The sequence below is a fragment of the Plecotus auritus genome (genome assembly GCF_963455305.1).
Source record: "Plecotus auritus genome assembly, chromosome: 1".
In the NCBI taxonomy this organism is placed as follows: Eukaryota; Metazoa; Chordata; class Mammalia; order Chiroptera; family Vespertilionidae; genus Plecotus; species Plecotus auritus.
This window is the reverse complement of record NC_137770.1, coordinates 170,197,920-170,213,950: the sequence shown is the minus strand read 5'-3', so window position 1 is coordinate 170,213,950 and position 16,031 is coordinate 170,197,920. Positions and strand designations below refer to the sequence as shown.

The 16,031-nt window shown below is 40.5% G+C and overlaps 1 protein-coding gene across 4 annotated transcripts in view; it reads right to left on the bottom strand.

The window, feature by feature from the left end:
• Positions 1 to 16,031, bottom strand: part of LEF1 (lymphoid enhancer binding factor 1) — a 120,152-nt gene that overhangs the window by 28,393 nt on the left and 75,728 nt on the right. For all 4 annotated transcript variants that reach the window (XM_080679247.1, XM_080679249.1, XM_080679246.1 and 1 more), the window contains exon 4: positions 4,967 to 5,099. In XM_080679247.1, coding sequence (XP_080535373.1) covers positions 4,967 to 5,099 — 133 coding nt within the window. The remainder of the gene's footprint in view (positions 1 to 4,966; positions 5,100 to 16,031) is intronic.

Below are 16,031 nucleotides of genomic sequence, written 5' to 3'. Positions count from 1 at the left end.
CTAAGCTCTTCATCAAGTTGAGTCCTCTGGGCTCCAAGGTCAAGCTGCTCAGGATTAGTTGCGTCCCATAGAAAATGAGAGTGCCACCAAATTGTTTCTTGAGCTTGGACTCCCTGGAGCTCATATTGGCCTATAACTGTAAAAACCGCCTAAAGATTATACCTAATCCTAGTCCCAAATGACATCTCTTTGTTTATATCTTACCTTGGGTACAGAAAAGAAGGGTAAGACACATTCATAAAAATGCAAAATATTTTAAACTTAGATTCAATGTATTTGGGGGGAAATGAGTGATTCTGAATAGAAAAAGACCACAACTGCTTTCTTATACAGCTAGTCTGACTATATAAAAACCCACATTCCCAGGTTGAAGACTTAGAGGATGCACTCAGTGGTTGTAAATATATTGATTGGCCAGAATATGGAGCTGGGTGAGCACATGGAGATGCTCTTTACATATTCTACATTTTCACTGTTTAAATTTATTATGAATTTCATTTGAATTTTATAAGATGCTAAAGGCCTTGAACATATGGGAATAACTTAAGAAGTGTTGCCTTCATAGTTGATATTAATTTGACTTTGAAGTTAGGACAAACTATTTCTCAATTCTTACAGAAAGTAGAGAGCTTACATGCTCATCTCATGTTTTGCTGTTATTGAAAGAATGTTCTTCAAATCTCCTTTTTTTTTGGCTAGAGGTACTGCTTCTTCTTTTGGTCACAGTAGCTGCCCCCCCTCCCCCAATTTCATACTCTGGATTTTCTTCTTGGGTTTGGGTAAGTTTGAGCAGCTGGGGTGATCCTAAGGCATATCAGAGTCATGGGAGTTTCTCCACTGGCCTCCACCCTCACCTGAGATTCACATATCTCCCCAATCCTCAGGGTCTGCAGGGGGATTGCTCAGTTTTGAAAAGAAAAACCAGACCAATCAAGAAGGACTTTGGGAACTCTGTGAAAATATGAACTTGAAATTCAGGGTTAGAGGTGAGAGACTACCAAATTATCTACTTTAATTAATAGTTAAAACCCTTTGTTAGAGAGTTGAACTGACTGTTCAGGCACACACAAAATAATGGCTTGTCCTGGGCTCTTCTGACCGGGACACAGAGAAGTAACTTGCTTGCAATCACATGCCTCTCAGCAGATAAGCTTAAAACTCTGCTGCCACGCTGGTCCATGTTCTGAGTGTGTGGAGAACACATCAGTGATTCTGCGTAGGTGCGGTTCAGCAGAACAATATACAAACTAGTTGGACTTCGTTTTACTGCTCTGAAGGAGGAAGGAGAAAACTAACATTTACTTAGCACCTGCAATATGCCACTTCCTATGCTAGTCTTTTGACTGTTTCTATTAAAATTCTACTCATATTTCAAATACCCCTCTGCCATGGAATATTCTCTAACTTTTACAACTCTGAAAAATCTCTTTCTTCTTTGAATCTACAAGGTTTTATTTGTACTTTTAACATGGTACTAAAGATGTTCTTCATTTTCTTTTATAGTTAGTTTGTGCAAATGATTTCCTGCATGAGTTTAAATAGAGCTTGGGAAAAGAGAAACCATGTTTTGCCAATCAATGTATCAAACCAGGGTTGTCTCCACAGGAGGTTCTCAATAAATACTTTTGAGTGACTGAACAAATGAACAAGTGAAAAAAAGTGTTTAAACAGACCGATTCCCCATGCTGGGTCAACATTATCAACCGTTTTGCAGGTACATAAGTACATGATGGGGCTTAGGTCACTACATGAGCAGAAAATGGATCTGTGTTTTCTAAATAGGTTATTGTTGTTTTAAGAACCTGCTTCCAAAGATTCCTAGAAGTGTGTGACCCTCTATCAACTGCTGACTTCATATCCTGCATGTAACTGGTATTTACTGAACACTTACTGTGTGCTGCAGGCCATACACAGCATGGCCTTAAACATTTTTAAGCTTTTACAAGTAACTTTAATAAATATAGATAAAATTATTTTGGAGTTAGACTATATGGATATATTAATTTTGCCACTCAACTACATATCTTTGAGGAAGTGATTCATTATTCTGTAAAATCAGGATAAAAACAGAATAGGGGTGGTTGTGAAGAATAAATGCATTAATATATGCAATAGAGAAAACACCTGGCACACAGTATAAGTGATATGTTTTGTTGTTATTTAATAGGATACAATGAATAGAAAGACATAAGTAGGTATAAATAAACCCAGCATTTCCTAAAAGCTCTTTCCTTTTCATATTTTTACCAGAAATAATGAATAGAACAAAATGATTGGTATTATCTTTCTTTCCTGTTTCTACACCTGCACACAACTCCACACACCAACACACTGACAGAAAGGTAAAAACTAATGTGCTTCCTAGTGGGAAATCAACCTAAGTTATTTTCTTATGAATGAGAATGGGTTCTGCTGACGAACAGGTTAATTTATTGGATGGTTATATCTAGTGTTAGATTATGCACATGACACTCTTTTGGTTTTCAGTTGTTGTTGTTCTTTTTTTTTTATTTAATAAAGCTAACCAGCTTCCTGGGGACTTTGAAATCAGTGACTCTGGCCACACCACATGTTCTAACTAGTTGAGCTACATGATAAAGCCAAAAGGCAGACAGGAGAGAAAAGAAGGAAAAGCAAGAAACCTAGTGAGAATGAACTCTCAAATGAATAAAATAATTCAAAATCATGTAAATCCATTCTTTTCAAACCAAAGTTTACATATCCCCTGAGATACATGAAGTGCAGGACAAAAAGTAATCAAAAGAGGGTCTTTACATTAAAAGCAACACAAAGAGTGTATAGAGTAGAATGTGAAAATAACGCAACTTTTCAAAGAAACTGCAAGCAGACAACTTTTGTTCGTGCCCACTGGGCCTTCTCTAGTTCTGGAGTTTGTTAAAAAGAGAAAAGTTTGAGAAGCAAAGCTATAATTATAATTAGTAAGGCAAAACAAGATAGGGTAGCAGTAAGTGATGGGAACAGAAGATAAAATAGAAATATAATTGATAGCTGTTTATAAACTTGTCTTTTTAAAAAATTGAACTGTCCTAGAATTCTTAAAGAGAAAAGCTACTAAACTGATATATGTTATTCCTTTAAATAAGCTCATTTTGAAGTGCTTAGACCAGGGGCTAGGACCTAGGAAGCACCATGTAACTGTTAACTAAATAAATAGTTAAAAACTTAATAAAACCCACTGTTGGGTTCTTTCTGTTAATAGCTTGTTTGAGTTTTTACAACTGCCTTTAACTGTCACCTACATCTTTGTGGTTCCCAGGTGTGTGTCTCTGGCTCAGGCCCTGCCCTGGGACCGGGATGTTTAAATTGCCTACCTCGTGTCTCCCTTTAGATTATTGCAAACCTAGGTCATATTCCTGATCTTCCCTCTGAAACTTGGCCTTCTTCCTAAAATGCCTTCTTCCATAAATCCATAGACCTGTCCTTGCTGTTTCTTATTCTTTGGAGGTCCCTGGTAACAGGAAGTAGAGAAAGAACTGGAAATGACTAAAACAGAGGCAAACCTGGACACCTCTGCATGGGTGATTCTTACCTTCTTTAAGTAAAGGTACGGGCTCCACTCAAGTCAAAGTCCAATAGTAACTAAGCCCTCAAGTAAGCTGCCTATTTTAACCAGGGAAGGAAATGAAGGTGCTGCGTATTTAACCTAGAAGTACTCACAGTGGTGAAAAACAACAACAAAACTCCCAGCCCCTGAACACCTCTCTTTTTTACAAACTTAATGTCGTTTCCACTACAGGTCAAAGAGAGGGCTGGACAAAAGGGTGAGGTGCTGAAGATGGTAAAATTTTCATCTGTCTATTCTCTGCCTTCACTTGGTTTTTACAGAATATTTATTTCTCTCTCTTCAATTACAGTTGATGTTCAATATTATATTACTTTCAGGTATGTGGGATCTTTTATTTTGAACCCCTAAAGATTCTGTTGAGGTATAAGTGTGGACGTACATGGAAAGGAAAGAGCACAGCCCACCCAGGAACAAATTTTAACCTCAAAGTTTGCTCTCAAACCGTGAGACCCACAGGCTGGGAGACCCTGCGCTCTGTGTCCACAGAGCACTCTCACTGGCATTTCCATTTCTCAGACCTCTATGCTGTGTGCTTTTCTGTAAGTGATACAGAGGGGAACTTGGCAATAATGTAGAGAAGCAAGTAAGATTCATGTTACAGTTTTGTACTTTATTATGCATGTCTAAGTTGGTGCTGTAAATAATAAAAAGAGGATAAAACCTAACAGGTATATAACTGAAACTAAAAGAAACCACTAATGGCTCAAAAAGATAATATTTGAAAGTAAAAAATCTCCTACTTTGTCCCTTTTCTAACTTTTCTTTTTTAAAAAAATATATTTTATTGATTTCAGAGGAAAGGAGAGAGAGAGAGAGAGAGAGAGAGAGAGAGAGAGAGAGAGAGAGAGAGAGAAACATCAGTGATGAGAGAGAATCATTGATAGGCTGCCTCCTAAACGCCCTCTACTTGGGATCGAGCCACAACCCGGGCATGTGCCCTTGACCAGAATCAAACTCGGGACCCTTCAGTCCGCAGGCCAATGCTCTGTCCACTGAGTCAAACTGGTTAGGGCTCTAACTTTTCTTTTAACACTACCATCAACTCCTAGTACATGCTGAAATAATGAGTAACTGCAGGAGGACTCAAGGACTGGATTTTTAGTATATTTGTATAATATATTGGTCTATATTGTGGAGCCTAGATTTTCAGAGCTGTCACTTTGAAAATAACCCTTCTAGGTTCTTCATGTTTTTGTCCTGAAAAATAAAAGCTTCTTCTGGGTTTTTAAAAACGGCTATCAAAAAAAATTATTCTTGTTTCCTAACAATCCATTTTGATCCACCCAGTGACAGGGAGTAAAGGCCCTGGTAAGGTCCCCCAGGCTGACGTGGCACGGCTCCTCCCTAACTGAAACAGACCTGGGAGGGCAGGGCTCTCACCTTGTTTGGAGTTGACATCTGATGGGATGTGTGACGGGTGTGATCCTGGAGAAAAGTGCTCGTCGCTGTAAGTGATGAGGGGGGTGAGAGGATGAACCGCATGGGATGGCTGCACCACGGGCACTTTATTCGACTGCAAAGTAACCACAAGGTCAACAGTTAACAACGGATGCCCGGCTCCTGTCTCCTCTCCCAGAGAAAAAGCCACACAATAGCAGTAACTGGGCATCAGCATAACCGAAGAACCCTCTCCAGACCTGGACAGCGGAAATCAACTGCTGTACCCATTTAGACCTTCAGAATCTGTCCATGCTAAATACTCCTCATGTCTGACTAGCCCATTAGGAGACTATCAGTTATTTAACCAACTCCCCTATGGAGATTTAGGTTGAGTGCTATTATTCCATATGACATGAATCCTGTACATACCTGTTTACATGATCTCTTCAGATTGATTTCAACAAGGAGTTATTGGAGCAAAAGTTATGAATGCTTTATAAGCTCTTTATTCATTACATATGTCTCTCAATAAAAAATTATTCAATGAACAAATAAATAAATAAATACTGCCAATTTGAAGGGCAAATTTTCAAACAACCCAATAAATATAAATTTGCTGTACTGATTTCCATTGGTTTATATAATTAATGATTCTATAATTGTACATCTCTAAGAATTATGTTATACCATTTTAATGTGTTATAGCTTTGTCAATCATACCTGACCACCCATTATGCTTTAGGCCTACTCAGTTCATCTTCATGATCTCTAGTTTCTAGAAGTCTTAATTAATAAAAGGAGTTTCCAAGCTTGCATTTAAATACATAAAGTGAAATATAGCTTGTAAAAATCACTTTGAATTGTTAACAACTTATATATTCTATCTTGTATTTGTTTAAAAATAAATTTATTTAAATCGGAAGCCCAAAGCTACATAACATTTTTTTTTTAAGGTACAGGTTATTTATTTGGACTTCATCAGTTTGAAATCTGGGATCCTTTTGTTTGCTTATAGTTGAATAAACTCCTTGCTCCCTCAAGAAAGTGCACTAAGTAAATCAGTAATATAAGCAAGACCCAGGCAGTTTAACCTAATTAAGGAGATAGATTTTTCAGAAACTTTACACCTCCTCCCCCAAAAGACAATAAACTTGACATAACTATATACATACAAAATGTTTCTGATTTTAAACACATAGACTAATTAAACCAGTATCACAAAGATCTCTATTTGCAAACATTACAGTAATGAGTAACTTGTGAATTTAAGAGGAATAAGATATAATGAATCTTGACTATTAACTAATTCACTACTTCAGACATGCCTTCACCATCAATAGTTCGAATTCATGAGATTTTTACTGTACTACAAACTAAAATGCATGTGAAATCCGTTTCTCCAAAAGCAAATATCTGTATTTAAAAGTTTGGGGAAATGCTTGAAAACTGCCCTGCACAGTATAAACTGCCTATAATGTAGGTCTATCTCCGACTGGTTTCGGGCCCTGTAACACACCTGTGTATGGTGGTAGCACTATGATATGCATCATTTCGTGTTTGATGTTTTTTTACAAATTAGGTATAAAAAGTAAGTGGCTCCAGCAAGAAGGTCTACCCTCAGGAAAATTAGGAGCAATTATCTCAGTAACACTAAATTCTCTTTACAGCCAGTAATAGTAATTCTCTATACCCTATCATTATAACCTCCACCCAAAAGAAACTTATGAATGAAAAAACGCAAGCAGGGGGGGGGGATCACCCTTTTTCAGACAATGATATGATTTTCCCTGTTTTATAATTATCAGCTCCTCTCTAATGGCAGAACCTGCATCGCTCGTATAGCCCTTGGCATTTATTAAATAGAGCACCATTATCAAAGCCACATGCCTTTTCTCTACATACCTCAGCACAGACATCTATGCATATAAATGTGTAAAAGGTTAAAAAAAATGTTCCAATGCTTTTCAAGTGTTAATGATGCAGTCTGCCAAATACAACGATGAGCTTCTTAAATACAAGGAATTTAGAATTTAGAGGAGATAGGGGATGATGGGAAGGTGGGTGGGGAGATAGGGGGATATTGTCATAAACCCTTTTTCAAATGGAAACAAAAATCTCAACACCCAAATGCTAAAATGAATATATTTCAATGATACTTTAGAATAAGAGCTTTGATTTTTGTTTCAAAAGTCTCATAAGTATAGTTGCCAAACAATCTACGAAGATATTTTCTTAGGATAGTTAAAAAGAATAAACATTGCAGAAATCTCCTGAAAACACATATGTATTTTGCATGCCTTTCTTATTTCCATAGCACCATCTTAAGGAACTTGCATTAGCAGGCAGCATCTCCTTAACGTCTGACCTATCCCTCCAGTCATATAGCTCAGAATTTGGTGCCATGAATTTTTGCTAAATTATGCTATCCTTGCTCTCCTCTTAATTTTACGGTTTTCAACACAGATTTGCTTTCCTGTGGGAAAGAGATAAGAAGCCAGGGATTTTAATTTAAGCTCTGGCCTTGTCTTATATTTTGCAAGATGGATAGCGTACTGGTAGTGTGTTATAGCCAGCAAGGCTTATGTACATTTTTGTGGCCAAATCATGAAAGCAATATAAAATCTCAATAATAGGTGTGAACACAATTCTCAAGTTTTATATTTGGCTCCTGCCAACCACCTCCACTGGGCATATGAACAGGACCAAACTACACTACACATCACCATCATGATCAAGTGTCCTTGGCCCTAAACAGTGGGCTTCCCCTGAGAGCACGAGGGACTGTCCGTTGACACTATGCATGCACAAGGCAAGAACCCAGGTACGGCCGCTCTGAGTAAGTTTTAAAGACAATATAACTATTCTTAATTCTAGCCTCAGATCTCCAAATCACAATGTGGTGCCTCTTGGGTGGGGCAAAGGGAAAGGAGGAGGAATAACTAAGTGACTACCTAGTCTTTACAGACAACTTTATGTAATTACATTATAACGTGTGGTTGCGCAGTGTATGTGGGCCTATGTGTGTATTTAAGCACCTGAAATGTGCCAAGCACGATGTGAGCACTGATGGCCAACGCAGATGAGGCTGCTGTTCTTGTGCAGCCTCCTTTCTAGGGGCCTGGAAGTGGGGGCATGGAAACTGGAGACAACGGACAAATACGTAAACAAGACGACGAGTAAAATCTCAGAGGATGACATCGAATACTAAGATTAAAAGAATCCTGATGATAAGAGAGTATAGTAATTATATGCCTTTGTATTATGTTAACACTGTAAGAAACCAACAGTTTAAAACCAAATAGTCTAAGATTCTATTTTCTAAAACAGGAAACGGAGGTCACCAGGGAATGGGTGAGCAAGCCATGACTGCTTTCAGCACTTATGACAACGCAGGGCTGCTCACTACACCACACCAGTAACACAGGGTCACTGGGGATACCATGCGAGTGGAAACCCTAGTCACTCAAGACAGTGGGGGCCATCCTTTTAGCTCCTACTCTGCACACCTAGGATCTCACTCGATAGACGCCCTCCCTCCCCCGGCCCCCGACTCCCACACATCTCCCTACGAGGAAGGGAGAGAGGACAAACGGCTTTCTTTTTCACTCACAGGTACAGTCAGGTGAGTCTTAGCTTCCAGTGGAGAAGCACCAGGAGCTCCCAATGTTTGTCCTGTTTCCTTTCCCAGGTGACAGCAGGCACCATTATCCCACCTTTATGAGATCGCCAGGAGCCTGTGTCATCCCCCAAATGCTGCGGCCGCTCAGAGGTGGAAGCACTCAGGTCTAAGCTCACAGGGAGTAAGCGGCTCAGTCAGGCCACACACCCTGATCTTTTGATTCCATCTAGACTACACATTCTTTTATCTCAAGCAGGTGATGGGTTGGGTGTACAAAGGAAAATAAAAAAGATGGAGAGAGTGGGTACTGGGAGGAAAGGGGCACAGAATACCAAAGGCAAACTCCAGAAGATAGCTCTCCCACCTACTCAGCCCCACTCATTCAGCAGGAAGCTCACAATCCCTTCCCAAACTCAAAAAACCACCATCAGGCCATCCTACCCACAAAGCACATCATTATTATAGCAACTAACACATACCTTGGAGACAGGTAAACTGAGGCATAGAAGGTCAACAACTTTCCCAAGGGCCACATTCACTACCAGTATAGCACGCGGCCTCCCGGGAGATCCAATTTCATAAAACCTCAGGCACTGCACTGACCATCTGGCCATACCTAACAGGATGCACATCCATGACATGACTGTGTGGTCTCTGTCCCAGGCGCAGGAATCACCTCGGACCAAGAGGCACCTCAGCAGAAGCGGTTAGGCCTGCAGAGACACTACTGCCACCCTCTCTCCACAGCTGGAAAGCATTCCCGGAAGCTGTGTGGTTGCCACCCAGGCTGCTCCCTACAGGTATCGGCCTCTTTGGTATCACAGCCAAAATACCCACATGAAGTGGGTGCCACTTGGGGATACTGAGAGTCACCCTCAGCAGCATTCCCGGAAGTGACCACTCCCCCACTGGCATGAAAGCTCTTGGCCTCTGAGGATGTGGTTCTTTCTGGAAAGGACTAAAATGTGGTTCAGCTTCCTCCTGGCGAAGGCGTGGGCCTGCTGGTAAGTCGAGTAATTAGGGAGAAACCTGCGGGCCTGCTGGCTAGTCCACATTTCGCATATCACCAGGTTTCAACTAAACCCGCAGCACAGGATCCAACTGTGCATAAGGCCCTGAGTATCATTTCAACTGGCTGTGCATTTCATCCAGAGTCCTTCTGGCAATCACTGAATCCAGGGGCATTTTAACACTCCACCAACCTGTTGAAATGAGGAATTTCATCTGGCCTCAGTCGTCACAGTGGTATTCAACATTTTATTACACTCGTAGAAAGTCTGGTACTGGTACAGTAGAAGCCCTGAATTTCACATCGTGCCTTCCCTCCTCCTATGAGAATGGGCTTCTTAAGCCTTCCCACAAAGAGGAGCAGATCTGATTTACTCCAAAAGGATGTGACGATCCTTGCACCAACTAGACCTCAAAAGTAACGTTTAGTGCTGGAAGCCTTTCCTAAGACCCACCAAAGCTAAACACCCGATTCGGATCTGACGTGGCTTCCAAATCGAAGATCACTGCTGTTTGAGATGCAGTACCTCTTTTCAGATAATGGTGGGGAACTGGGCTCGGAAGACTTCCTGAGCAAGAACTGGTAAAGTTGCAAGGTTCACAAGGGACAAATATTCCATGAGTCCAACCCTGGAGGCAAAGGTGTCCCATCATCGGACACCTGGGATGCTCTCCTAAGAGGGGAGGAACATGTCACAGGGAAAGGGAGGCATGTGGATGGATACACAGTAAGTGCCCGTCCTAATGGCCGTGACTTTGCACCCTCTGGCACTTGTCCACATAAGTGGGCAGTGTCACTGTATTTATAGGTGAGAAGGCTGAGTCCTTTTGGACACACAGCTCAGTAATAACTAGTCAACAGAGGACTTGTGCTGGCATGGTTTGGTACCAAGTCCCTGCTTGTCCTGCCCCACACTGCTCCCTACACAACTCCTCTCTCCACCTCTGTTCCAAACCACCCTGCCAGTGAGTGTGGCCTGTCATGGGCTCCGCTGCCAGAAAGCATCTGGACAGAACAACTGACCACTTGGGAAAGACTGATGTCACTAGCAGGACTACAGACAGACGGCTGGAAGAGCTGCTAAGAAGAAAAGTGTGGCCCACCCACAATTTTCCCAGTTCTCTATAAAGTGATGATCTCCATACAGTATCTCATTTAATCATGAAATCACCCATAAGCTAGGTGTAAGATTTCTGTTTTATAGAGAAGAAAACCAAGGTTCTGAGACATAAATAATTTATACAAGATCACACAGGATGTTACCGTGTTTCCCTGAAAATAAAACATCCTCTGAAAATAAGACCTACTTACAGGTTTCCTTCTGAGTGAAATATAAGGCATCCCCCCGAAAATAAGGCCCCCAGGCTCTGTCTCAGAATGAAAATTAATTTACCGTAAACTGGTTGCTAGGGCCGCCCCGACTGGCGTCTAGCAACCAGTGATGTTACGCGGAGTCCTGACGTCACTGCTGTGTGGAGGCGGAGCGGAGGTCGGAGTGAGCAGTAAGCACGGGGCGGGAGAGAGGAAGAGACTTTCGCAGATGCGTGTAGAAGAACAGGAGGATTAGAGCGGACGGGACGCGGCGAAGGTGGTGAGTGCTGGTCTGTCTCTGGTGACACTACCTGATGCTCGCAGCCGCCTTCATGATGACTGAAGGTTCTCAGTCAGTGGCAGACCATGCTCCAGCCCAGATCCAGGCCCTAGCAAGCCCAGTGACAGTCCCCAGGCAGGCCCCAGGGGGTAAATGTCTGATAAAGGGGTAGGGGAGATGTCTGGTGAAGGTGTTCAGTGGCACAGGGGTGGGGGGAGGGGGACCACTTAAAATGACACAGGAGGATCAGAGGGGACAATCAAAATGACACAGGAGGATCAGAGGGGACAATCAAAATGACACAGGAGGATCAAAAGGGGTTACTAAAATGGTAATCCCCCCTCTGATTCTCCTGTGCCATTTTGATTCCCCCCTCTGATCCCCCCTGTGTCATTTTGAGTGATCCCCCTCCCCCCACCTTGATACCCCAATTCCTTTTTTTTACCCCTAGAAATGAGCGCAAAAAGAAAAAGCTACTCCGTGGAGTACAAGAAAGGAATTGTGGAAGACTCTTGGGGCCAAAATCTTACTGCTTTCTGCAAAGAGAAGATGTTGAGTATCCGATTGGTCCGAAAATGGCAAGCAGAGTATGGTAACCTCATTGAACAAGTGGACAAGGGAAATGCTAAAAAGCGCAAGTGTGGATCAGGTCGGCAACCATTATTTTCCGAGCTGGAAGACCTGATCTGTGAATGGGTTGTTGACAGGAGAGCAAAGGCTTTGGTTGTGAATAGGGCTCAGATTCAAGAATTTGCCCTTGCAATGGCACCACAGTTTGACATAGCCCCCGAAGACTTCAAAGCATCACAACACTGGCTGGATAATTTCCTTCAGTGAAGTGAACTGTCTTTAAGAAGATCTACAACATTGTTTAGGTTGGAAGATACTCAAGTTATGAAGCGAGCATTTGCATACAAGTCCTTTATTGATGATGCTGACTTCTCTAAATACAATCTTTCCAACATGATTGCTATGGATGAAACTGCAGTGTTTATGGGCCAATCATCTCAAACAACAATTGAACAGCGGTGTGCCTCCTTAGCGTACATTCCCTCCACTGCTTACGAAAGTGCACGTGTTTCCTGTATTTTGGCAATTCGTCTGGATGGCACTAAAATCCCACCTTTAATCATTTCTAAGGGCAAGAAGGAAAAGATTGAACGTGTTTTGGGCGTTTTTATTCTTGAAACTGAAAAAGCCTGGGCCACACAAGCAGTTATAAGGAAGTGGGTCGATTTAATGCTGCTGCTTGTTATGCGAGGGAGCCAAAGAGGTCTGCTAGTCTGGGATGCAGCCAGCACTCACCGTGCTAAAGACATGAAGACATTTCTTCACGAAAGAAAAATAGATCAGATAATGATTCCCGCAGGAATGACAGCCTATCTCCAGACTCTTGATATTGCAATAAACAAGCCATTCAAAGACAATTTGCGCATGGAAATTAATGACTACATTGAAAATAGAATGGAGAGAAATCAGCGTGGAAACTTTGTGAAACCTAAACTGCAAGAAGTTGTGACTTGGGTGAAGAATTCATGGGAGAAAATCACTGACAGTTGCATTGCAAATGCACTGCGAGCAGGCTACCTTGACAAGAAGTACTCATTTAAAGACAGTGCTATTGCTAAACATGAGAGATTTGGTCCACTGATTCTGAAAGAAATGGAGTCACAAGAAATTCACCAGGAAATTCAGGAATTGGATTGTTATGATGATGTTCCAGAAGATGATGACATGATTGTCACTGAATAAATGAGTAAATTCTTGATACTGTAGGATTCACAGTTTGTCTGGTTTGTGTTGACAACTACCGTACTACCGTACCGTATACAGGTAATAAATTTCCTTTATTTTCATTTAACAATAAATGTGTACCGTATTCTTCTTCATGGAAAAATAAGACATCCCCTGAAAATAAGACCTAGCGTGTCTTTGGGGGCAAAAATTAATATAAGACACTGTCTTATTTTTGGGGAAACATGGTAAGTAGCATAGACAGGATTTGACTCAAGTTGGTGATGCTGAAATCCATAGCTTGTACTCTTATAGAATTAAAAACAGGTATTCCTAGCATCCAGGTGGGAGAGAGAGTAATAAAATCTATATATAAAAGCCAAACGACTGGAACGACCAGAATGACCAGAACAACTGGAACAACTGGTAGCTATCATGCACACTGTGGCCAGCCAACCCACCCGAGCAGGGGCGGGGCTGGCTGGCCAACCTCCTGCGGCCCTGATCAGCCCTGATTGTGCGGGCCGGCTGGACTCCATCTGTGCATGAATTCATGCCCCGGGCCTCTAGTCATTTAATATTTAAGTACATGGACACTGGAGGTACAGTTCAAATCCTAAACATTTAAATGTCTAGTTTCTAGGTAATTCACTGAATTTTCAGAATTTCAGTTTCCTCATACATAAAATGGGTGACATAATACTTCACAGGATTAAATGAAGATTAATGAGCAATGCAAATAAAACCTCTTACTCAGGTCCTAGCACATAATATGCTCAATAAGTACTTGTGGAATGAATTAAGGAAAGAGAAAAGAAAAATAGAGCCAATATAAATTGCTCTGTTCCCCAAAATTCAAATCACTCGTCTCTAAGACAAAGTAAGTTTTAGAATTAGAAATGTGCTTTCTTTCAGGTGAATTCCCCACCAAACTCTCCCTTCCTTATTCAGCCAACGTACTTTTAGTCTAAAGTGTCTGTGATCTCAATACTTTCCTCTCATCACTGCTCGTAGAAATCCTTCCCACCCTTCGAGATTCATCACAAGTGGCACACTTGAAATCTTAAACCACACACAACTTTCTGGGTTAGAACTTGCTATGGATTCATTCATACATAGGTTTTCTATGTGCTTGCTTTACTTCTTCTGTTAGATTATAATTTAATCGATAATGCAATCTATGTTTATTCATTTAAAAAATATCTCTTACCAGCAGCAATTCTCTAACTTTTTTGTTCTCAGAACACCTTAATACTCTTAAAAATCTTTGAGGATCCCAATGAGCTTTTGTTTGTGTTGGTTTATTTATAAATACTTATCACATTCAAATAAGCACCTCATCCCCGCTCGTCCAGCCCCACCCTGTTCCCTACACAACATAAAAATAAAAAAATTAAAAGTATTTATTAAGTTATTTTAAAATTACGAGCCAATTACATGTTAACACAAAAATATTTCTATGAAAAATGACCATTTTGAAACAAAAGCATTAAAGGAGAAGAGTGGAATTTAGTTTTACAGTTTTCACAAATCTTTTTAGCATCTGGTTTAATGAAGACAACAGGGTTCTTGTATCTGCTTTCATGTGAATTCAAGTCTCTGCTTTGATGTTATTTTGGTTGAAGTATATGAAAAAAAGTCTGACCTCACACAGATATGTTGTTGGAAAGGAAAGAATTATTTTAATAGTTTTTTCAGTGCCATGTAGAGTCAAAAAACCATATCAATATACTTTTCCTACTCTTACATTAACATCCATTGATCTGTTTTGCACTATGAATTTACCCATGTATCATTTGTAACATTATGCATTAGTTATCTGTAAATATTGGCTCAGTGAGTTGACATATTTCATTATACATTATAAAAATCGCATTTATATTCATATCATCGCTGATCTAATCAGAAAAGATTTAAGAATTTAAGAAACTATCAAGCAGTGGACACAAATTTCTAAAATTCTAATTATTCCTTGAAAGCTCAAATTTTATCACTAGCATCAAATGCTGCCAATTGCTGTTTTCATTGAAAAGAGAACCTCTGCTCATTTGTGAGAAAATATCTGCCAAGGAACAAACTATGAAACCATAGTTTGTCAGTTATGCATTCAAAGGTCAAGATTCAATAATACTATTAATTTTTACTGCTTCATCAAGGATATTCTGAAGTGACACTGGCTTGTTCTGTTTCCTGGGAGGGTGTTGTGGTGCAGAATTCAGTGACTACTAGTATCATTTGGAGCCAAGGCACCAGCACTGCAAATGTCAATACAGTGAAAAAGCAAATAACTGTTAGTATTACCACAAGACTAGTTCTGACCTTGTGGACCCCCTACTTCAGGGAGCTCCAGGGGTCCACAGACCATGCTCTTAAGAACTGATGCCCATAATAAAGTAATAGAACATAAATAGTTGTTGATTGCGGATGATTCAAGCTAATAAAGTGAAAAGTAATATATCAGTTATGTTGAATTTAGAGAGAAATTGATTTATGGGTTACAAAAATGAAATGTTTTTGTGATGTACTCCCCCACACACCTTATTTCCTAGTATTCTAAATGTACAAATCAAGAGAAATCTGAAAAGCAAAGAAAAATACATACCACATACTCCTAAATGAGATTTAAAATTTTTGAAACTCCTTTAATTTAACTCAGTGTGAACCCCGGACTTGGGTTCTTTTATTAGAGTTTGAATTATTTTCTTCCAAAGGATTCTTGCATACAGTAGCCAGGAATATGGATCTGCATCCTTCAATGCTCACTCCTCCTGTCCACTCACCATCTGCCCAGTACCTACAGCCCCTTGGACACGACTCTATGCACTGAGCACACTGTGCTGTTACTATCTGTTTGTGCCTCTGTTTTCTCCCATCAGATAGAGGTCATGCCTTGGTAACTATCCCCAAGCATCTAGGGCAGGGCAGGGCAAAATGGGATATTTAATATCTATTGCTTAGGACTAATTGCCCGAATGAGGCTTTCAACAATAAGAAGTTAATTCCTTTCAAGAAAGAATTCATACCCTTATCAGAAAAGCAGGGATTGGTTCTTGTATTTTCTATTGCTGCATAAAAATGACCACACACTTATTATCAGCTTAATACATCACAG